Below are 25608 nucleotides of genomic sequence, written 5' to 3'. Positions count from 1 at the left end.
TTCTCGAAGGAATTTTCACCCATTTTTTTCTTCCGAGACAAATAGGAGGCCCAGGTGCACAAAAGCCTTCAGACTCCTGTGGGGGGCGTAGGTCTGTAAGACTCCCTCAGATCCAGATTATAACCCTTTAAACTCATCTGCTTTGTTATTTGAAAAGCAGCTGAATGCCAGAGGCTCCCAGAAAACCTCACAGTTCTGATTTGGGGCATACTCAGAAATGTCTCTTTTAATCACGTCCCAGCAGCTACCTCCCCACCTCTCTCCTGAGTCCCATCACGATCTACACAATGCTTCCTTTCAGTTGCCTCCTTTTTGGAGGCCAGTCCCAGAGGCAAGCTCAAAGTACACATCCTGGGTCACTATATTCCCGCTACACAAGAGCATGCAAACCTTTTTTGGTCATTCTTTATAGAGAGGATAACTGAGAGGACAAACAAATAGCTGTTGAGCTGTTTCAGAGGAAATAAACGGCAACTATTTGACAACAGGACCTTACCCAGGCTATTATTACATTGTATGTCAGGGCTTTAAAACAACAATACAAGTAACCTGTGGAGGAGGAAGCTTTTCTAGTGGCTGGAAACAGCTGTGGATAAACAAAATTTATGAGCAGGAGAAGATCCATTTCATGCGAGACAGAAAATCCAAACATACTTACATATTTGAGGAAAAGGTGCAATTCTTTGTGGTCTTTGGGATTGATTGTTGCTTCAAACAAAGGTACAAAGATGTTCTCCAACATCTTCCCAAAACTAGGCAGAATATTTTTTGACCTAAATATGTCACTGAAGGAGAAAAAATAGACACAGATGTGACCATTCTTTAATCAGCTAGTATTTTTCCTCCACTTTCATATTTTCTGTTATTTGTGTATATTCTACAGCTTCAGTTCTACCAGGATTCAGAAATTAAAAGTTTATGTTAGGGCAGGGATTGTCTCTGTGCTCTGTTTCCTGCACTGCCTGGCACTCTGCTTCATCCAGGCTCTGCTGAAGCTCCTGAGTGCTCCAAAAATAGAGACAGTATGCAGGGGTAGATGCTGTCTCAAGAACAGTGACCCTTCCCCTTACAGCAATCCAAGTACTAATAGGAGAGATAAGGAATCACCTCTCGTGAAAGATTCTGTTTTCCAAAGTCATAACTAGTCCAAATGAAAGTATAATGTTCTGCTTTAGTGAGCCTCTCAGAAAAGAGGGACAGTACTTCAGTGTGTCATTAAGTGCATGACTTAATCAAAGTATTGACTCCACTATGTACGTAAGAAATTGCTACGTAAGAAATTAAAGGAGAGAAACTTTCTCCCTAAGGAGAAACACACTCTGGGGGATATATGCGACCATGACAGCCTTTCTCTACTCATATTCCAACTATGCAATTTCAAAACATGTCAGCTATTAAGGCTGACAAAATTATCATGGGAGACTGTATTACAATATACAGTATTAGAAACAAAGAACCATTTAATAAAGTCCCAAAGGATGCTTAAAAACTAAGAAAAACTGATACTGATTTAGGCTTGCAAATCAATCTGGGTTGCGTTTCCGAGTTCACTGTCATTTAGTCTCTGATGTTGAGGAAGTTTGATGGTAACAGTTTTACAGAGCATTTTCTATTCCTTTACGGAATTCAAGAGTTGATTTATTTTCATTACTAAATTGTATTTTAACTTGCCTTTGAATGCAACTTAATTTCACCCAGTTGTAATTTTTGGTTTTAGTATCTTCAGACTTACAAATAATTTACAGTAGTTTTGAATAGCTTCATAAAGAGTAGATTCAAACCCCATCTCCTGTCTTCCACCCCCAGACTGTCACAAAAACTGCAGCAATGGTCAAGAATAAATATCCCAGGCTGTTGATTATACATAGAACTACAGGACAGCTCATAAAACATCTAAAAAATATCAGAAGTTAAAACAAATCATTGGTATGATTTCAAACTATTAAAATTATGAAGAGCTCCTGATTACTTACTAGATTCTGGGAACCTGAATTATCCAGCGCATGTTAGGGGAATAAACTTTATGCTTAATGAACCATTTTGCCAAGTTCAGCCATTCATCTGGAGACCGTCCATAAATGGATAAGCGGGGTTCTGTATACTGGTACTTACTTTCTTCTAGTTCACGGGCTACTTCCTATTAAGTAATAAATATATTTGCTTTAATATGGACACTGAAGATCATTTACAGCTAGTAATATATTTATCATTGTATTTTCCTCAGACCAGACATAGCTGTATTGTCACCCTTTAAAGTTAAAGGGAATCTCTTGTCTATTAATTCATTATTTTATTTTAGGCATCTAAATATTCTACTAGCAAGCTATCTCAGATAGCATTTGAGTATAACTAACTAACACTTAGATTTAAAGGACAATATTCTTGTGCAGTTATTACTAACACCTTTGTAAGACATAGGTTTAAAATTGGTAAATCAGAATTATACTATTTAAACTGTAGTAAATGACCACATAAAATATGCAGACCAATGGAGAATCTGACCCAGAATCCGTGATAGCAAGCAATTTTAAGGCTATTGATTTTAGACAAGCACTTCTATATATGTAAGAAGAGCTGACATCTAGTTCATGAAAACTACTAATTCTTTTGTTGTAAAAAATTAATTTGAAGCCTGTGCATGCATGTGCAGATACAGATTTATGCAGAGGTGCTTCCCTAGCTCCTCCTTCCCTAGCAGCTACCACTAGCCAACTACATCCTAACAAAATATTAAGCCAGTGAATTGACCCTTGGCTGCTCTCCATTAGTTTGAAACTGCACACAACTCTGCTTTGAACTCATACATAGGTTATGCATATGAGATTCTAACTCATAAAATTATTTAGAAAGCAGCAGTGGCTGACTTAGCAGAGGTCCTTCTCTGATGAATTGCTAGAGCAGGCCCAATACTTGGAATCACTTAACCATAGTGTTAGCTCTAGATACAATTATCACATCACAAATCTTTTGCAAACCTTCATTTCTCTACAGCTGGAAGAGCTTGAAACTTATTTACCTTGACCATACGAGCAAAATATTCACCACCAATGTAGTTCTCAGTTTTCAAATACAAGTCCCTCAGCTCACTGGCACCGACTGGATTGTACTTGGAATTGAATTTGTCAAAGCGATGAAATGTTTGACGACCCTGGAGGAGGAAAAAACCCAAATAACCATAGTTTTAAGTACACACAATAGTTTATCAATTAAATTGCCTAGCAATAAAAGGCACAGAAAAGAAAAAGCCAACGCTAACTTACTTCAAACATGCAAAGTAATGCATGAGTTCAAATTCTGATTTAATAAGTTATCATGCAAAAACTGTAGAAACCAGAATTTCACACTTAGAAAACAGCTTTTTCTCATCTATTTTGTTATTTTAATAGACTTACTGCATGGACATCTAAAGAGTCTACAGTGAGGTCGTAAGGGTCCATGTGAAGGCTTTCGAAGACTTGCTTTAAAGTCATCTTCTTGCCTTTTTTCTCTGCAACAATCCTGTCAGGCTCCGTTTGATACGTGTGCTTAATAAACCTCAATAAGTGTTTCTGGTTCATGCAAGCAGCAGCATGGATATGAGTATCAACCTGAAATCAAAAGGTTATTCACGCTCATCATCCATATACATAAACTTAAATTAGCAAAGTATCTATGTCAGTAAGAACAATGACTAAAGCCTTCTAAAATATTCCTTAAGTAACAAATGGATTAGTGCCTAAGCAAGTCAAAATGTTTCAGAACCCTGACATTTTGGTTTTGGAGGAATTATTCAATAAGCAGAACTATAAATAAAATAGCCCTCAATTAATAGTTTCCTATTTAAATAAGAAAATTTTCAACAAGTTAAGATGCATTATAAGTGCCAGTCACAGACCTGGGTTCAGATTAAATTTGATACTTCCTTAAAGGACAGTCTGATCCTTTAGTATCCTTTTATTTCATCCATTAATCGATGATGTCTTTCTAGTTATAGGCTGTAGTTATAACCATCCTCTCTGACTAAAAGGACCTGGAATTCTCAGCCATTGCCAAAAGCATAATTCATTTTTGTATTTCAACCACATGAAACATCTTAGGTCACCAGAACTACAAAATGTACACGTGAGAGATTTTGTCACTATTTTTTCGAAGTTTAATTATAACACAGCAACTCATAATGCTGACAGATTTTTCAGCTTCTTCAGTCTCTTCACACACTAAGGGAAGTGCAAGCTTCACAGAAGGGCTGAGAGTACTCCTCCACTCTTGTGTCGAAGTCCCATTTAAAAAAAAAATTGACAAGAACCAAATGGCTTCCACAGGTATGATTTTCTTTTGCTCAGAAGCTTGCACTGTTATTTGAGCAGCCTATGTCAGGACACAAACCAAAGAAACAACTGATGAGATTTGGGGGTTTGTTTGTTGATTTAAGTTTTCCCTTCAGTATGCGTAATTCCTTAGGTGCCTCCAGCAGGTATGTAAAACGGATCCATTGCAATTCCTTGCAGTCAAGGGTTTATTATCTTAACCACACCAATAAAGAATAGAAGAAAACCAGGTATATTCCCCAGCTGCTTCTTGTTTGAAGAGGCACGTGATACTAATTGCAGTTCCTAAGGACCAAGTACCTGGAAGGGAAGAATAGGCCTTAGCTAGGACAATGGCCTTAAGGAATCTAACAGCAAAGCGATATCCAGTGTGTGGAGCAGCAGAGCTGCTGCTCTAGGGTCCATTGGCTTTGAATTTCCTTGAGAAATTCTGATTGAACAATAAAACAGCCTAATGCATGTCCTCAGCAAGACAATGAAATTACTCTACCAACAAATTCCTATCAATTTAAAACCAAACCACTGTTCTGATTAGACTTCACAGTTGACACATAATAAGCACAACGGCCCTGGGGACAGCTTGACAGACTCTGAAATTGCCTTCAAGACCAGACTGCCAAATCCTAGCAGAAGCAGTGTCAGCTCACCCAGAAGCCGCAGTGCTGCAGCCTGTCTGCTAAGCTTCCCATTCTCCTCCAGCCCAGGCCCTACCTGGACATAGATGGCTGTGAGCACAGGGATGTGATCAGAAGCAATCACCAGCTGTCACTATTTCTAGTATCTGCCTTGTGCACCAACTGCCTGGTACTGGAGACAAGTCCTACAAGACCAACTGGCAGAATGGTTCTGCAGAAGGAGTAGGAAGCAAGATAGTTTGTAATACAAGTTTCAAGATGATATATAACAGGGACAGGATGGTTCAGATAATACGTCTAAAAAGCATCACACAGTACTGTCCTATATATTGGCAGGAGATGGTTTGGAATCATTGTAAGTTAACACTTTACCATGAAGTTTTATGTGAAACTGTAGTGGAAAGGGCTGCCCTAACTCCTCATACAGAGTAAGAAAGGAGCTTCAAAGCAGAAATAAAAAATAATCTTGCTTCTGCACAACACTCGTAATGCAGCCGTCAGAATGCACCCAGTTTTGCTGTTTACATTTAAAGGTTTAAAAAACCCAAATACTGACATTCCCAAGAAATGTCACAAAAGGAAATGGGAGCTGGAAAACCCACACTGCCACCTGATTGTAAAAATGAAATTTATTTGGCTTTCAAAGTGCAACTTGAGAGTTAATTTGATCAACTGTATGCCAGTATTTGTACATCCAAAAGAGACCATGAGGCAGAGAGGAGGCTTTTCAATCTCACAAGCAATGACATAACAAGATCCAAAGGTTGGATGCTGACATTAGATACAAGTTCCTAAAGATACTACATTGGAACAGTTTGAACCCACTGCGCTGTGCTTTTTAAAATGCAAGTAACTAGCATTCGCAGGGACACAGTCCCAACAAGAGCCAAGTAGCCTGGGTGCAGGAAGTCACACTAGAAGGAATTCTCAGACAAACCAGCTATAAGGAGTCACTGAACCTACACCTCTGCAAGGACTCTCATCCAGGACTCTTCTGTCCAGGAAACTGCAAACATGGACACGTACAACGTGAGACCAGTGCGTTCCCCTTTGCGTAGTGACTATGTCTGCAGCTTTCAGATTCCACCAACAGAAGTAGTTGACATCCTGATCTGCTTTTAAGGATAAGTAGGAAACAGATCACGGAGCACCTGAATAAGTAACAGCCATACTCCTGCAATGTAAACCTCAGCTTATGCTATGACATACAGTCCACAGAAATGCCACTGTTTTACTTGGCACATGTAGTCATTTAATTTGCAGTTTATACATACAGAAGTTGTTGCAGTTTTCTAAGGGTAAATCTATCTCCATGTGAATGTTAATAGCATAACTAAAGACCAGGATATAAACTGAATCCTAAACATTAACATTTAATTGTTAATCACTGCATAGTTCAAATATGCTAGACACCTTAAAGCTGAATGAAAAAGCAAGAAACATATTACTGTCTCGAAGTACATTACTAATGCACAGTAAACAACGCTGTGTCTAAAATAGTAAAAACAGCTCTACTTAACATATTATTACACTCCTCAGAGTACTTGTATAGACATTTGAACCCAAATGCATTATATATATGCTTACTCAGGTTAATTAAAAGTCTTCTTTTTTAGAAACAAATACTGTTTACTACAAACTACTAGGCTTGGTCAATTTACATGGGAGAATGAAATAAGTTAATAGATGCCCTATAAGCTCTAAACATTCAGGAAAAGCAAGTCATAAGCATAGAATACTAGGTGTAGGAAACCTGAATAAGTGTAATTTATTGAATTTCAGAATGCACTAGTTCCAGCGGTGGCTCAGCTACTGGAATTAATGAGTCTTGAAAACAAACAAAACAAAACACTTCCTCTGTATTTAAATCAACATGAATTCACTACTGTTAGGAGTGCAAGGACGGGAAGGAAGGAGACATTTTGTTTCTTTTGTTTGCTCGTATGCGAGGATCACATGACACAGTAGTAACTGCATTTCTTTTAAAGTCCTGCTTCCCTTTCAGAAATAATTCTCTGAAGTGTGCCTCTGCAATTCAGTAAGCTCCTGTGAAATCTTCTCCAGTCCCCACAAGCATATCACACATAGCTTTATAGCTGAGCTAACCACGTCAGGCTTATTCTCTGAGAACCAAGATTTTCCTTTTTTTTTCCCCCTCCTCCCTCTCCCTAAATATATTTATTTCTCAAGAGTAAAAAGACTTTCCTGGAGTCTCTTTCATGCTTTTTCCAGAGAATATGCAGTACTTTGGCTACCTTTGTTAACCACCTGGTATATTTTGACCTTTAGGTAAGCAGCAACTTCAGTAACAACAGAAGTCTTACAGATAATCACACAGCTTTCTCTTCACTGTTTTTTTAGAAGCAATGCAACTTTTTGGAAGGTTTTAATGACTTGAGCTTTGGCCTACCTTAGCACATAATTAGTGTGTATGCTTTTGTGTATTTTCACAACTCAGGGAACAAGCCTACCTAAATGAAGATTCTAAACACAGAATCCTTAGACATAGCTTATATGGTCTGATTTGGTTAGGGTTTTTTTTTTAATTATTATTATTATTACTTTCATTTAAAATGTTATCATGCTAAGAAATTGTTAATAATTTCATTGTTATTTATTATGAAAGGCATATACTAAAAGAATTTGAACCGACAGAGTTCATACAAGGGTGACAAATGCCCCCTTTGCCTCCTCCCTCCCCTCAAAAAAGACAAAAACAGTCCCATTTTAAGCTGTTATTATTTTGTTCTTCATACAATACATGAAGTAAGCTGAGGCTTTTCTGGGCCATAAGTAACAAGCCCCTACCACAAGGTCTATTTGCTTCTATTTGCAAACATTCTGCTTGCATTTCCAAATTTGTTATAATGCCACTCCAGCCCAATATCCCCTTAGTGGAAAAAAACCTCGGCTGCATGCCCTTAGCCAAATTTCCTGCTGCAGTTCTTACTCTCCCCTCCCCCCAGGAGGAAACCTTTTACTCAAGGTCACATTAATCTTCAATGAAAAGAAGAAACACAATGACTGACAGAAGCCTATCTTGGAACACATAACATGCCTTCAATGAACTCACCTTTTTAACAAATGAAAACAATTGTTAACGCAAAGGTTTCCCTAATTCTTTTAATTCCATCATCTCATTCAGCAATGGTGGACATCAGTTTTCTTGCAATTAAAGGATGGTAGAATTCCCTTCACTCAGCAATTCTCCATGTAATGAAGCCAGCCTGTCTTCCTCTGCACCTTCTCAGTTCAGGCTAGCCCTTTTTTTTCCTTATTGACCTGACCACCCATGCCATTCTGTCTGCAGGCTTTGTGGATAAAATGCTTGTACTTCTCAGTCAAGATGGTTACATCTGTGTACAACTTACAGCTTGAAGGAGTTCCTATTGCCCTCCAAATCACATCTCACCAGCACCAACTTCCCTAAACCACTCTGCCTCCCTCATCTTCTTGCATTGCTTCTCTTTCCTTCCACTGTCTCTCAAATCTCCACAAAACATCCATCTCAGGTCTATTTTATGGATGCTTATCTGTGTGTATCAGAAATAGAGTGTTGCACTGAATTAGGCATATGCTCTAGATTCAGAGCAGTAAGCGATAAATACAGCAAAAACAAATGCCAAGGGCAGCCCTTTTAATGATACTGAACTTTTCCAATGCATAGATTAGTAGTATCCACAGCTGTAAACTACCCGATTTTCTAAACACATGCACTTTAACTGGCAAATACTTCTACCCCAATAGCTACGGGCTTCATGAACTTGACACTGAATACTCTGCAGCCTTTACTTCAATGCTGGATTGAAGGGAAATCATTCCACATCCCACTGCTAGATTCCCTGCTCACCAACGTATTCATACTGCATTAGCTTTTCAGATAGGATGCAACAGCTTTATACAATGAGCTTGATTCTTTCCTTGCAGCTCTGTAACAGGCACAAGAGGCAGAAGACACAAAATACTCTGCCCTAGGGTAGTGCAGCAATGCTCCTGGCAGCCGAAATACTCCCTAGAGCTGGGCAGAGCCCCTCAGGAGCTTGTCTAATTCATACTTACGCCATTCAGAGCAACCCAGAAACCAGGAGAGACAGGAGATATGAATCCCTGTGTCTCCAGCTTCTTGTTTGGCTGTACTCATTGCAAAATGCACAGAATCAAGCCGTATAATGTTTCTATTCACAGAAATACTCTGCTGTGAAGAGAAACAATTTTTTTTTTCTTTTAATTACTAAAAGAAAGGATAGAGGAAAAGCTTTCTTTATGGCCTCTACAGAATTTCTGCATTATAATGATTGATGGCTTTCTGCCTGATCATTTTGTGCTCACTTGCAAGACTGAGGGTAGACACAAGAATTTACCTCAGCATCTCTGCAAGATAGGTGGGGAGAAGTAGTACGCACAGTGCTTTGAAAGCACAAAATAGTGTTTTATTGCCAGGTAACAGTGTTAAGGCACCATTACATGTAATGCTAACAGAGGTGCACAGAGGCATTACAGTCCTTTGAATCTGACGCTAGCCCATAAGTCTTCCCATTCACTATCACTTTTCGTTTATATGATGAAACTGAATTTCATCACCAAAGTCAGTAAGTAGCTACTGGTGGGGGGCAGGGAGAAAAAAAGAAGCAACCTCAGAATGAATCAACGTTCAGGGAAGTTAAGGTATAGATTCACTGTTCACTCACAAGGCTTTTAATCATATGTTTAAGAAGCAGACATCTGTTAATTTCATTCAGTATTTTGTGAGATCTATAGAATTTAGAAGTATATAAACCCACTCTAACTTCCTTTCTTAGAAGTAACAAGTAACAGATATTTTAACCCTGTGGTCACAAACAAAAGCTAGAATTTACTTCCTTTTCATCTAACCAATACTTTAAAAAAAAAAAAATCTGTTGCAATTATCTAGACCAAATGGTATGTCACGGCAGCAACCAGCTATTGCAACACAGAATTCAGCAGGGCTGTGTAAGCCACTCTAGAAACTGCATTCTTCCATGCACAGTTACCCTGGCCTGAGGCAAAGCTCTGCTGCCACACGAGGCTAGGCACCTGAGCTAGTGAGTCTATAGGCAGAAGAATATGACGTGTAAAAGTCACTGCTATGACATATCCTCAGGTTTGGTTTGCTGACACACTGAAATGATGGCTAAAGAGAGAAAGAACATGGAAGGAGGCTTAGGCTGTCATTTTTTCATCTTTAGAAAACTGTATCAAAGCTATTTGCAGTGAAGGACACCTGCCAATGCAGTACATAGATATACATCATAAAGGTAGCAAATACATGTTAGGTAAGCAAATATCTTGGCTTCACCTTTAAAAAAAAAAAGGCAACAACCTGCCCCCTAGAAAGAACAACAGAGACAAATCAAAGCTCCTCATACCAAGAACAGCTCCAAGACCAAGAAAGCACAGTAAATGCCTCCTGCAATTAGCAACATTTTAATAAAGTAAAATAATATTCAGGTGTAGGTCCTTTACTTTGAAGGTGTATTTCAGCTAAAAACCTGAACTATCAGCTCTGAATTATCTGAGGCTGTTGGGCACAGTGGTCTATTGGAAGACCCGCTCAAAAAACCTCAAATATTTGCTTTGGAAGGCAAGACACCCTAGTACACAAAGGCTAAAACTCAGTTCTGAGTTTGTGTGCTGTAGAGCTAAACTCTTATTACTTAATTTCATCCTTAATGCAGGCAACCCAGGAGTTATGTGGAGACTATGTGTTGACTGCACTTTGCTATGCATCAGCTGGAGAACGTGGGAGAGCCTTGCTGATGGCAGACTCAAGAGTCTTCTCTAAAGTTAGAATTCTCCTACATAGACAGTTGTCCACCTCCTGTGGGGATCCAAGTGGAGCCAGCCACTGTCTTACCACCTGTGGATTCTTGTCTGTCTAGAGAAATATTTGTCTGGTTATTAAAAGGGCAATTTTCCAGTTCTAGCTTGATCAGTGCAAAACATATCTTTGGTTGCATTCTGGTTAAGTGCAATATCTAAGATATACACATATATTTCCCTTATATAATAGCAGCCTTATCTTGGGATTTATTAAACAGATAAGCTCACTGGAGAAGAAGTCCTATTAAACCAGGAAAAAAAGGGGGAAGGGGGCAGGAAGAAGGGGAAAAAAACCCAGTAACCTTCAATTGTCATGCCAGCAAATAATGCTGGCCAGCTTTCTACTGTACCTTTCTAAACGCAGTAATACATGTTCACTGATTGACCTTGCCACTACATCCATAACTGTTTTAATTTTGGCATTTTCTATCAGTTACTTTGGCTCTTTTATTATTATAAGCAAACATTGTACCAGGATCTCCACACTAGAGTCTGAGGAATGTAATAGACAACTTCACTAACAGCTCTTTTGGGAGGTGAATCTTTTTTCCTGCTTTCCTTATGAGCAGTATGCACTGTTTAGGATTGACTAACAGCGAGACATCCTGAAAATATAGACCCTAGAAGTGTCTGTTTCATATTATAAGTTTCACTGCCGATACTGTTATTAGGGAGAAAGCACTTCAGGGAAGTTACAGATCCAAACATTATTTGGGTTAGCAAAACATAGAGAAAAGATTATTTGGGAGCTTACAGGAACTCTATCTACAATGCAGTTTACTTTCCACAGAGAGTGCTTCATAAAAATAGTACTTGTAAGCTTGCTTCAGAAAAATACTACTTTAAGCAAGATTAACTCTGTGCAGCAATAATTTTTAAAGCATTAACTAGCAGTAGGAATGATCTCTGCCAGAAAAGAGCAAGCTTGTTCCTGCTCTCTTGAATTTGGGTATTGCCAGAGGGAAAGTGATGCACATTTTGTGCTTTTGTACAACATGAATCCATTTGTAGATTAGCTTAGTTAATAGTAGATAATTAAAAAATAATTAAGATACGCCCAGAGACATTGAACATTTGCTTTTAAATCAAAAGCTGAACTTAACAAGTACAATCCTGTTAATTACAGCTTCTCAGTAATCAAATTGATTGTCTAGGCAGTTACCCAATCCACACCTCTGTCCTTCACACCTCTCAGTCACCATCTGTTTTATTATTAATGTCTCTGTCAGCTAGTGAACTGTTTTACCTGAATGTGGCATGGAGTAAATATCTTAGAATCATAGAATCATTTAGGTTGGAAAAGACCTTTAAGATCATCGACTCCAACCGTTAACCCAGCACTGCCAAATCCACCACTAAACCATGTCCCTAAGCACCACATCTACATGTCTTTTAAATACCTCCACGGATGGAGACTCAACCACTTCCCTGGGCAGCCTGTTCCAATGCTTGACAACCCTTTCGGTGAAAAAAATTTTCCCAATATCCAATCCAAACCTCCCCTGGCACAACTTGAAGCCGTTTTCTCTTGTCCTATCACTTGTTACTTGGGAGAAGAGACCAACATCCACCTTGCTACAACCTCCTTTCAGGTAGTTGTAGAGAAAATAAGGTCTCCCCTGAGCCTCCTTTTCTCCAGGCCAAACAACCCCAGTTCCCTCAGCTGTTCCTCATAAGTCTTGTTCTCCAGACCCTTCACCAGCTTCGTTGCCCTTCTCTGGACACGCTCCAGCACCTCAATGTCTTTCTTGTAGTGAGGGGCCCAAAACTGAACAGTATTTGAGGTGCGGCCTCAGCAGTGCTGAGTACAAGGGGACCATCACTTTCCTAATCCTGCTGGTCACGCCATTTCTGATACAAGCCAAGATGCTATTGGCCTTCTTGGCCCCCTGGGCACAATGCCAGCTCATATCAGCCCAGGTCCTTTTCTGCCAGGCAGCCTTCTAGCCACTCTTCCCCCAAGCCTGTAGCGTTGCATGGGGTTGACACTTAGCCTTGTTGAACCTCATACAACTGGCCTAGGCCCATCAATCCAGCCTGTCCAGATCCCTCTCTAGACCCTTCCTACCGTCAAGCATATCAACACTCCTGCCCAACTTGGTGTCGTCTGCAAACTTACTGAGGGTGCACTCTTGTCCAGGGTTATGCAAGAAAACTGTCAAGTTAGGAGTTGAGTCTCTGCCACTTGAGTCCTGCTTGAGTGAATTAGCTAATAGATCCTCCCATCCATACACTTAACAGATAAAGTGTGAAATTCATTAGAATTTACCTAACAACCCATCTGCTTCTAGCCTTGTGATAGACAGGGGTACAGTCATCAAACACTTCTACTTAGCAGATTTTGTATTTGACAGTTTATTACCGCAACAGTAGCAAACATTCAGTAGCCAGCACACTGGGCACTATAGGGAAAAGCCAAAAGGACTTTTTGATGTACTAGCGCTAACCAAAACATAACAAGAGGGATTAAAGTACTGATCTAAACCCTGAAGTTACAAAATAAGGACTACCTCTTCCAGTTGCATACAGAAACAATGCAAAATGGACCTGAAGTGGTTAAAAACACCAGCAACAATTACTGCTTTGTGAAGAAATCTCACCTATCAAACAAGCATTCTCTCTCCAGTAACTTCCTCTTAACTTCAGGAAAGGGAAGCAAACGAAGCAGCGTAACACTGTTGCTTTCATGCTTTGAAGAGAATGCAGCTCCCTTGGGTGTGAATATGTCAGGAAATGAAATAAGCTCCTTGATTCCCCTACCTGTCTCCTAATTACATCCCAGTGTATCTCAGAGGCAGCTAAGAATATAAGTCAAATAACAATATTTTTACTTAATATTTCACATGATGGCAGCATGAACCCTCAGTTCAGTTTCTGTGGGAGGTCTTTTTTCTTTTGACATGTATTTAAACACCTGTTTTCAATATGAAGTAACATTTTTATCCAAAATCTATACAGTTGTTCCTACTACAGTCTAGTATGACTTACCTACATGAAAGCAGGAAAATGCATTTGACTGTCTTTAAGTGAATTAACTAAAAAGAATTAAACCTCCATGTGGATATTTTTCTTCATAATCCAAGTGAGCTTCATTTGATTAACTGTTTCACTCCTTTAAAGCAATCTACATACAATTAAGCCCCTTTGATTCTGAATAAGTAAACAGATGAGTTCAGCATAATCCATTTAACCCACTTACATTCAAGTTAATTTTCCTGGAATGTTCCCATGTAGAAAAATTTTAATATTCTTAAAATAACGTCATTCAATTGAGTGATATGCACACACCACTTCATGCATATTATCTACACCTCACACAAGAAAAGCAAAATTGCTGGAATCCTACTAAAAACAATGTCATGCCTTTAATCCTCTTCATGCTTACCTTTCTCACATTATAAAAGTCTCGATGGGGATTACTCTTTAGTTCTTTGAATTCCGACATTTCATTTAACATCTCATGTAAACTAAATTTAGATTCTAAAAAGTTAAGCCTCCGATGACAATATGTTTTTCTGTAAAAGAAAACACAAAAATTAACTGTAACTTAAAACTATTTGTATTTCAAGTTCAGAAAGAACCTGAAAGTTTTCACAGTAAAAACAAGTATTTTTTCTTATGAAGACCAAGACAGATCCATTCTTCTTATCCTACTGGTTAACAAAAACATAAGGCAATATCCAATATGATTTCAGACCAAAGTGATTAGTGAAACCTCCAACAGAACTCTATATAACCGTGTTATGTCCTTTAAGTTGTTGAAGTATTGTTATCACTGTATCCGTGCATAAACTGCAGTTCTTTTAGTAATGACCAAAGAAAGCATAAAACCTATAATAAAATGTGATGTCAATTGCTACTACTCTGAAACTATACCTCCAATAGAGCAGATCACCTCATATTTAATAGAAACAACCTGTAATCCAGACTTACTCGCTACAGAAATAATTAAAAAAACAATCCCCAAAGTTTATTTGCTTTTTCAATGTGAATATAAAAAGCCAAGGTAGGATCCAATATACTTTCTTTTTTCATGCCTTAAAAACACATATATTGTGAGGAAATACTTTTTTTCCACAATAATTTGTGTTCTTAGAAAAATCATGCTTTTTTTGTTCCTGCTTGCCTACTCCTGTCTTCACTTTCATCTTCTGTTATATTTCTCATTCTATTTTTAACCAATGACATGGTTTTTCTCTTCACCATCTGTCAATTCTTACTGTATCTACAATATTTTTGTAGCGCTATTAATGTAATAGCCTTCTTTTTTCTGCTTTATTGTTCACAATCTCTCCTCAATGGGACACAAATCCTATTATGGACTTGAGAGTCTGATTCAAACACTGCCTCACTGTATCTGATACTGATCAAGACCAGTTTGCCCGCTGCAGGAAGTCTTTGTTGGCCTATACTATTATTCAAGACACCGGAAGACTGAGGAGTAGGGCTGAGGTTTCACCAGTTTAAGAACAGTGAAGATTAAAGAACAATGGGTTCTTGATCTCCAAGCACCCCATGTGTGATAGACATAAATGACAGGAAAGAACTTGCTGCAAACAGGGAAACAATACTGTGTAAAGAGCTTATGCAACAGGATTACTGAAAAGACTTTTTCCTTTTGGTTTGTGTGTATTTATTAGGGAGTGTGAATCAGCCTGCAAAAGGTTAATCTGAAGAAGTGAAAGGAGCAGATGACTGTTCCTACATTCACAAAGGTGCTGAGTGTTCTAACACATCCTACCAAGGCCCTTGTTACTTACCGCTTCCTGCTAAAGACTGTTAACAAAAGCTGCAAAAAGGGTCCTCAGTATGACTTTTGTTTCAAGTTTTTCCTCCTTGTCCTTTAATCTTCTCAATATCTGTCTCTTGGAATATAACACACTGAAACTGGAAATGCATTTACCCATTGCATGCTGTAAACAAGCATACTCAAGCTAGCTTTGATTTGGAGCAGGAGTGCTAATAATGCTGGTGGAAGCATAGGCTTTTGCTCTTGAAAAAGTGCTTGGGGAATGGGACAGTTCTGTTCAGCTCATCTGCTTTGCCACTATCAATGCACAAGACAAACAGATTATGCTGCACGTGTCAGCCACAGACTCAAAGGGGAAAGAATGCATCAGGTGTGACTAACTTGTCACATTTTAAGTGATGATCTCTCAAAGGCAGAAGGACTAGGAATGCAGTGCTGGCAGGCAGGGCAAATCATTTGGAAGAACAGTCTGGGTTCCTGCTTTGTTCCATCCTAGGGTGGATTCTTTTGCTTTCCAGGTGTTGAGGCCATGAGAAACCTTGAAGTTTCCAGTCCTCAGCTGGGAAGTAAACTTAAAAACTGGATGCACATGTTTTTGTTATGCACTGGGTAAGGACATTGCTTGTCATGAGTGTGTCAGTGACTATACTAGAGTTGTTATATTTCTGGGTTTTAGAGATTTCCCAGGAGTTTGACGGTTCTGGGAAATTTCAGACCTATTTTGCTTGTGCATGCGTGGATCAGTTTTGCAGCACATGAGCAGTTAATTCACATCTGGAACAAATGAGACTGAATATTTATGTTGCTGAGCTGTTCTGTATGCTCTACATATGCAGGGTTTCTCTTCATGCAGCAAGAGTAGAACAGACATGAAGGAATTCCAAACAACTGTTCAAAAACCTCAAATTCAGCATAGGCCAAAACAAAATAAAAAAGGTGAGGTTCAAGTTTCAGTTCCCATGCCTCAAGAAGTTTGGGTCAGATTTGACTTAAATGGGAACACTTGGCCAATTTCTTGCTTTTCTGTTAACCGCTTCTCATTTTTCCATGGTTGATGCAAAGAAACTAAAGAAATTAAATATAGCCATTTGTGGTTTTTTTTTTCCTTTTAAGTCTTTCCGTGATGCATTAATGCTTGAGAAGGGCAAAACAAAACATTCCTGTAGAATGAGTATGTTGAGGAATTAAATATCACGTAAGTGAGAAGAATTAAACTAGAAGTAACTAGCAGCCTGAAGGGGCAGAGAAGAAAGAGAGAAACATACGTTGGACCATCTGCAATTAGAGCAAGTACGTGGCTCAGGTCAAGGGTATAGGTCTCCAGGTCAGGATATGGCAGACTCCGAGGCTCATTGAGTTCCATCATTTCTTTGTTATCATAAACAAAGGGAATGCCACCTTTTATCTTGACAACATAATCCAAATTGTCTGGAGCATCATCAAGATTGTAAGGATCTTCATTATCTTCTGGGGGTGAATGGAAATCTGGAAATAAATTTACATTACATGTAGAAGAAATAACTTACACAAAAGGCAAAATAATTATAAAAAGGACTTTCTGCTTCTATAATGTTTCATTTCTAACAGATCTTAATACTTTCATTAAAATCACATTCTCAGTTACTATAAAAGATGTTGTTACAACACAGCTTTATTCTGACAGACTTTAATTGCAGTCCCTCTCCAAGCTAAGTGCCTACCTTAATTCAAATATTATACATTATTAGAGTTCTCTGAACCAATGCATAAATAGATTTAATACTATTCTTTATTAATGTATGATGGCACAAGTTTCAAAATAAGTTTCCAGAAGTATTTAAATTAGGATCGTTGAAATTACAGTTGAGATTTTTGAACAACAAAATAATTGTTGACTTCATATCCACCTTCATTATTTTCTTTTCACCTTCTGACTCACTAGTAATTTTGGAAGTTTGTATTTAAGCACACAGTAATGCAGCTGTTCTCATATTGAAATATCAATCAGACAAGAACAGGCTGTGCCTTACTTCTTCACCTCTGCCCTTCCCACAATCCAATGAGCTAGACTAGTACGTACTAGGATTGTTTCCTCTTTCTCTCAGCCACTAGTGAATATACTTCATTCATGATAGAGCAGGAAATAATTTAAGATTCAGTGCTTCTCACTCTGACCAAGGCAGTGGTTGGTTTGTAGATTTTTTGGAGGTTTGTTTGGCTGATTGGTTTTGTTGTGTTTTGATTGGAGTTTTTTCATTTGTGTTTGTTTGTGAGTTTGTTCCCCCCCCCCAATAAAACTCCTTATTTTTGTGTTTAATTGCTTTTGAATACTGGAAGCACAGTTGCTATTTGTTCAGTACAGTTTTGTAATCCCTTTACAAACTTACAATATTTTTTTTTCTGAGAATCAGGTAAACGCACATACTTCTGGGACATTCAGCTTATGTGAACACTCAAACATTATCACTCATGCTAGTTAATGTTCATTGCTTCTTTTACAATATCTTACTAATGCAACTAGCACAAAATAAGTGTCTCAACTACATTTATGTCAACTGCACTACATTCTTGGTCTCAGTCTTATCACTGAGACTTCTTCTTTTACCTGTTCAGTTAAGCCAAGACAGAAAAATAATTAACCAGTACTTTCATTCACCTAGAGCACCTGAATGTATGTTATAAAGTGATACCATTCTTATCTCTAATACTCATAACTATCCAGCTCAAACTTGTGCTAACTAAGACATTGTGTAATGAGATTTTATTATTTATGTTGCAAGTTTAAAATCATAACTGTAAAAAAGTTATTAACCTAATAATAGCTTGGAAATATCTCCCTGGCAGCTGTTCCAAAATCTCTTTCCTGTCTTGAATATTCAGTATACTGTCCTCTTTACACTTTTTCTGTATAACAAACACTTGAAAACATGTTAATTCACCGTCTTTCAACCATTGAGCTAGAGGGTAATTGATTTAAAATGTCACTTTATGGCCGAGAATACATTGCCAACAATATGGCCACATCTACAGTGGCACATCTGTACAGACCAAAGGTTGCTCCTCGCAGGCTAATCCAAAAACTAGCAGTGCAAACAGTTTAATGCACAAGCAAAGCTTTCAAGACAAAACTCACCTAAGTGACAAATATCATTTGTGACATATATAGTGGAGAATATGTTGAACCTAATAAGCCTTGTTGAGAGATCTGAGTTTATTAATCCAGGCAGAATGCCCAACAAATATGACTACACAGTTTCCAGCCTTGACCTGGTAAGTGTACCATGCCTGTGAAATTACTGACTCAGGGCTTGCTAACTCATATGTCTGTATCATGCTTCAATTTACAATGTAGACGAGCTCATAATCCCTTTTATTTCAGCATGCCAAGATCAGGAGGAATGACTTTTCACTTTAAACCATATCCATACATCTTTTTCCTGGAGGAACACAAGTGTACTACTTACCATCCCATTTGCTGGGGGGAAAAAAAAAAAATCAATGGGTGTCTAGTATGTTTTTTTTAGCTTTTGACAGCTTCAAAGTTTCAGATTAGACACAGGATTTACAAAACTTAGGTCTGTCAGTGATTCTCCACCACTTACTAACAGAATAAATTACAGAGGCAAAGACACTCAGAAAAGATCATCACAAAAATCCAACTTAACCTTTACTACAGCAGTGCATGGATTTAATTCTATGTTTTAAAAAGAAGAACAAGGATATTCACCTGGATACACTTCATCTTCAACCTTCCATTTTTCATCTTGCATGCTACACAAATACTGAGATGTTGTTCTTGGGAAGCGATGGTAGGCAAGACGTGAATACTTTTCTCGAATGAGAAGAGCTTTCACCAGGCTCTTGGCAGCTTGTTCATAATCATCAACTGTAACCTGAAAGGAAAACCTGAATAAATACTGACAAAAATAAAACAGCAGTTTCAGCAACAAACTGAATCCACACTGGTAACAAGGAGACTGAATTTCTAGAAATGTAAGTGTATGTGGCTTGACTGTAAGGATCTTACCCAAGGTCTCAGGAAACCAGTGACAGAAACAGAGTCCAAATACAATGTGCAAAACACACACACACAAATTTTTTTCTCCTGTCATCTATTACCCATTTATTTAATGCCCGACTATATTTTTATCTATTCGATTTATTTTTTATGATAGGAAGTATAAAATGACCTGACCTTGAATTTTAACTGTTTTACAAATCAGTGTTTTCACAAAGCAATTTACAGTTTGTTGCAGAGAGCTATAATATACTGGCATTCCACACTTTATATACTAATTAGCTGCTTGTGGTTTGGGATTTTTCTCCCGCCTAGATACAGAAAGGGGGGGGGGGGGGGGGGGTATGGTTTCTTACCCCTGCACAGTAGTCCCCACTAATTGAAACTCTCTGAAACTCTGGTACATCATATGGCACTTGGACCGGCAGAAAAGCACTTGGAAGAACTGGCGTTGCAGGAGACAGAACAGGATTGGCCGATGGTGCTTTCCATTCTTGAGATGGAATTTGTAATGACAAAGACTGGGATCGAATCATCTTGAAGCTTTTCTTCCTAGGAATTCATGGTATAAAGCATAAAATAAGCCATGGTATAAAACATTAAATACACTGGAAAACTGATTACAGCAAAGAAATCATCGCCTAAGAAATTCTACAAATGAAATCTCTCATACCACAGGAAAAATGTTGGTCACAAAATATTTGTGCTTTTAGCTTTTTTTCTATTGACATTTCACATGCTATATGCTATACACAATTGCACTTACCCTTCACATTAATCCAATATGCCATAGTTTATTTACAATTACTGTAAGATGCCCTAAGGTTTGTTTTGTTTCACTTCTTACAAATTCAGTTTCAGCAAGTCACTGTACAGAAGGAAAATGTGATCACTGCGCTTACTTTAGTAGGAGTTGATCCTTAAGAGACTGGTAGCATCAGAATTCACGAAGTATCAGACAGAAACAAGTGAATGTTACATACAGTAAGTCATTATAAGTTATCATGCTATTACACACACTTTTCATTCTTCCCAAAACGTGCAGGATTTAAAAAATCATCTAGTTGTCAGACAAGACTATGCATCAAAATTTCATGTATAGTCATTCAGTTAAACTTGTAACAAAAAGGATGAGCACATAGTTATTCCTTAGGCAGTGTTTGATGAGACTTGAGCAAAAGGCTAATGTTGGTTGCCAGAGTAATAACATAGCATGGCTTTGATACGCAAGGCCATTCCTCCCCTCCGGGCACTACATGGCTAACTTTTGCCCTTTCTCAGCAAAACTGTGATAGATGTGTACCTTAGACAAACCAGCTAAAAAAGAATGCTGTATTTTTCAGTGAAGTAATCGTAATACCTCAAGTGAAGTTTTGGAATATCTCTAAAGATGTAATTAATTTTCCTTACTCAGTTTAAATGTATTTTAAATATTTATATAATAAATAAAGATAATGTTCTAAACTACCTGTGATATCACTTTCTTTTGCACTGTGGAAATACTCCCTCATTTTATAAACTAGATGCCGAAACCTTAAAATGTTAGTAAGAACCACTAAGAGAAAAAGGAATACTGGAATACTCTCTCTCTGGAAGTTGCATATTACTTGTGTGACATTCTGAAGAATGAGAACATGCAGTGCTGGTACAATTAATACCCTATGACCAAATTCCATCCTCTCTTAAGTACTTGTAGCCGCCTTTGGAATCAGTATGAAATTCTTGAAAGGCAATGTTGGCTCAACTGCAACTGAAAACAATAGAAGTTTTACTCGTGTAACTGTCCTTGAAGTACACTTCTGTCCTGTAGGACAGGGATGAATACTTGTTCTGTTCCCACATGTAAACAAACATACATATAATATCCCACTTCCCACAGTTAAACTTGTACAAAACGCGAGGTACAGTTTGACAGAACACATTTCTATAAGACAACTTCCCAAATTAAAAGTGAAACTTATTAGTTCAGGAGGAAAGATATACCAAATAGTTGTTTGAATGAAAACATCTAGTTTTCCCTTCTGTGCTTATTTATGTCTATGAACATGCCAACTGGAAAACCCACTTGCACAATTCAAAACCAAAAGTCTCAGCCTGCATCATCAGTGTGTCATACCTTAATTTAACTAAATTGACTCTTCTCCCTTCCGTACCAGAAATATGATGCCAAGCATTGCCCAACTGATTGTCTGCAGCTAACCGGGTACACGTGTTCAGCTATCACTTTCAAAGGCTTCCTTGTTTGCCTGCTTTTTGAAGAGTCTGTACACATCCAAGCCATTTGGTGTCAGACTGCTGCTGAGTTCACTTGACTCTAGGAAACAGTCTAGCCAGTCCACTGAAGTTAAGGTACTGGAACAGCCTGACATCAGGGTAAGACTACCTCTCTCACAGAAGAAAATCATAAACCAAATCAAGTTTGGCTTCATTAGATTCATGGGTAAACCAAAGGTGGACTGTACTTTTTTTTTTTTTGAGAAAACTCAAAATGTGTGCTTTTATGGCTGATAGTGGTTAGATTTTATCTCTGTGAGTTAAGGAAACCTACAAATAACCTCATTATGCCAATACCACTTTTCACCTTCTCCCTTGATGTTAAATGTCAAGTCTTTGCTTTCATCTATTTTTACAGAGACTAAAAGAAGTATCATACCGCTGTCATTTTCTCTGTGTTAAAATTTTCTGTATCATTCATTGTCTGAATGAAACTAGAATAAAGGGGGGGGGGCGAAGTGTTTCTTTTTCTGACTCTTTTTACATTAAGAGGGTAAATGTTCACACAACTTAGGGTTGTGTTCACTTCTACCCAGCTATGCTGTTTCTTAAACTTGCATAAGCAATAGCTATGCTATTGCGGGAAATGCAACTGAGACAACCTCACCAATCCAAGCTCCCCAGGGCCCATCCCCACACCTTCTGCATAGCACAGAAGGACTTCACACAGGTGTCCTTGGTACCTGCTGTTGACCTTTCTCCTGAAGTAATAAGAGGTAGAACGTTATTTGCCAGATATTTCAATATTAACTCAAACTCATTTAAAAAACTATTTTCCACTAAGAAAGCAACAACTGAACAAACCTTTTAACTGTTTCCACAGACTGCTGTTCTGCCAGTTCCTTCTGCAGTTCCCTTTCCTTGGCCTCTTTCTGCCCAATAGGGCAGTCTTCAGGCACAGTGAATAGTGACAAGGCATCTTTGCTGTCTTCTTCTCGGAGAACTTTAGCAAATACCTTCTCTGCTAGAAGTCGCACATGTTCATCAACCTCAGAGATGTTCAGCTTTGGAAACTGTCTGGGCATCTCAGCTAATAAGGAAGACAGTTGACAAAGTTATAACTACAAGAAGAATAAAGGTATGTGAGAGACTGGGGGTTTTTTGCGCTATGCCTGTCAAAATTAAGAGCTTAGAGCAAAAGCAGAATAAAGTAGAACTGCTATGCAGAATTTAAACTAGTATGCAGTACACAAGAACAACAGGTATTCACTGAGCATCTTTACTTGTGAAGCCATGCCAATTTGTGAATCAGGAACTTCTTGGTATACTCATGAAAATTCCTAAGGTATGTATGTACAGATTTGCCAATAGATTCCACTTACTTGCATAATCAGATAGACTATTATTTGCGATATAATGTATACTTAGCTGTATGTACTTGCACTGAACTGGGAAATCATATTCACTGAGTCGCCTGCCTTCTTCCCTGCTCAGTGACTTCAGACCAATTTTAGAGTCACAAGCAAGTTAGAAAAGAAGGTTGCACATTTCTACCTCACCCCATCCTCTCCACAAATAAGGAAGTCATGGAGCTGCTGTGAAGTAAAATGGTTGCACAACAGGAGCAAATATGGTGTAGTTAACTCAGTGACTTTTTTTTTTTTTCTTCATTTTTTAGTAGTTCATATCCTGCTTTTGAATTGTGTGTGGGAAGCAGACAGGATATGGACTTTAATTTCTACTTGGCATTTAAGTATTATTTTTCTAAAAAATATGTTTTATATTTTTAATTTATTTAAGTAGCCTTTCATCATGAAGTATTTCCATTTTGTTATAGCAGCACTACTGAAAATACCATCTTCAGTGTTTCTTCTGTAGTTTCATGGCTTTATTTATATTTCATTCTCATACAATCCAAAATATGAATTTTGACATATCTGTTAGCATTCTGGAGTGGAAAAAAATACAGTGCTTGTAAGCTACTGACCAGCATTATTTATTAGGTACCATAAAGCTTTTTGAATGCCTTCAGTATGATGAAGTCTGTAACAAATAAGATTAAATTCTTATTACGTAAGTTAAAAATAGCAATGAACGTGTCACAACAAATGGATCCAAGCACTGCCAGAATATGAAGCCTTGGTCCAAAATTGGCATTTCAGAATCCTTTTTGGTTACAAAAAGGCAAACATATTTTACAAGATGGTATTCATTTAAATAACAATGTATGCTGAAAGTCAGCATGGAGCATGGCAGGTTTTAATCACTCCAGACATAACTTATCAGGGCCCCCATTACAGTATTTCTGTAGGCATGCTGCAAGTTTCACATGTTGATATGTGATCCTGTTGATATGTGATCCTGTTGTTTTCAGCCTAAAAGATTCTAATTAACGTCCACCTGTTTTCACAGTTGCTTTGAGAACACTTTTGCTTTTATTCTAAAAGCAAATATAGTATGAAAAGGTGATGAGAGATATATTGGGCCATAACATGGCAATTTAGTGATCATCTACATTATTTTGCATTCTTATTTTGTAAGAACCAATTCACAGCCCAGTGGAAAAACGTCACTGGTTTTAAAGAACTGTGGATCTGACTCTATGCAGTTTTTCTGCCTGGAGAACATTTGTTTTTATTAGTAGTAAGTCTTCATAAAATCAAGTATAACTACATAAGAAATATAAAAATACATACACGTTTAGCTGAATGATTCGATGACAATGCACTACAATGTCTTAGAAGCATCCAAACTTAGATTCAGTTTCTCAATTTCAAACATCAATGATAAAGTCATGGGAATCTTTCCACTGACCTCAGTGAACACAGTTGTCAGCAACAGTAACTGCCATACATACACTTACCAGCAACAAGGGCCTTTTGGGCCACTTCAGCCAGGCAAAGAACAGTCTTTATAGTTACTCAACTACAGTATGAGTGCTAGCAATAATAGTAAAATGTGGAATAATAATGTTTCTTCTGCTGCTAAATCAGCAATTAGAATATTTTCAGTACTAGCTGACTAGGACATGAAAAATCAATTGGTTGTATGTTTATCATTGGCTGAGCATTCTCCTAGTGTAAATGAACTTTTTCTTAGAGAATTGTGATCAGAAACAGAAATGCAGTAGGAAATACATTGCATGAGAAACCATACTGTATTTTAAATCATTACAATAAGATAGTGAAGAGTCAGAATGTATAGATACAAGTATGATCCTCTACTGAGACTAAAGGGTTTTTTTTCTTTCTTGCAGAACCTGATCTCGTGTTCTCCACTCAAGCAAATGAGACTAAGGCACAAAACACTTTGAAAGGTAGGTTCACCGACATCACTGCTAGCTTACGTCACTGAAATTAGTTTAATAAACCTAAAATAGTTGTGAGGCACTTCATGTAATACTCATGCAAGCTGTGCCATCCCAAACTAGGAAAGGGATGAAGATCTTGTATCCAGCATCCTTCTACAGAAATGCTGTCCTTTACCCAAGGTGAGCGACTGGGAGAGCGATAACTAGACATCTTAATGGGATGGGGAGGGGGTATGAATGCCATCCAGCAACCAGTAAATGCTCTTTTCCTAAATATCTCTCTCACAGATAGGCTGCTTTGGTTGCTCTTTAGTTCTGCATCTTTGTGGAAGAAAAGAAAGCTACTTCTCTTGAAACATGCTCCATAAAAAATGATGGAATGATTATTTAAAGAGCAATTATTGATCCGGAATTTAATGGGCTTGAATATGTAATGAGCACACGCCATGAAAATAACAACAACGGCCGCCGCCGCCTCCAAACCCCCACGGATGGTCAGCTGGCAGCGCGGGGATCCGCATCCTGCCGCCGCGAGCAGGTGGGGCAGGGCCAGG

General features: G+C 38.1%; 1 protein-coding gene across 1 annotated transcript in view; it reads right to left on the bottom strand.

Annotated features, from left to right (window-relative positions):
• The window catches only part of AMPD3 (adenosine monophosphate deaminase 3), a 31047-nt gene extending 7716 nt beyond the window's left edge, over positions 1-23331 (bottom strand). Inside the window, exons 1-9 of the mRNA XM_009328575.1 lie at positions 22609-23331; positions 19887-20082; positions 19240-19405; positions 16799-17018; positions 14169-14298; positions 3393-3587; positions 3017-3148; positions 1974-2137; positions 659-785 (exon numbers count right to left, since the gene is read on the bottom strand). Coding sequence (XP_009326850.1) covers positions 659-785; positions 1974-2137; positions 3017-3148; positions 3393-3587; positions 14169-14298; positions 16799-17018; positions 19240-19405; positions 19887-20082; positions 22609-22829 — 1551 coding nt within the window. The 5' untranslated portion in view covers positions 22830-23331. The remainder of the gene's footprint in view (positions 1-658; positions 786-1973; positions 2138-3016; positions 3149-3392; positions 3588-14168; positions 14299-16798; positions 17019-19239; positions 19406-19886; positions 20083-22608) is intronic.
• Positions 23332-25608: the final 2277 nt, after the last annotated feature.

The sequence above is a fragment of the Pygoscelis adeliae genome, unplaced genomic scaffold, assembly GCF_000699105.1.
Source record: "Pygoscelis adeliae isolate BGI_AS28 unplaced genomic scaffold, ASM69910v1 Scaffold166, whole genome shotgun sequence".
NCBI lineage: Eukaryota > Metazoa > Chordata > Aves > Sphenisciformes > Spheniscidae > Pygoscelis > Pygoscelis adeliae.
This window is presented reverse-complemented; position numbering and strand designations above follow the sequence as displayed.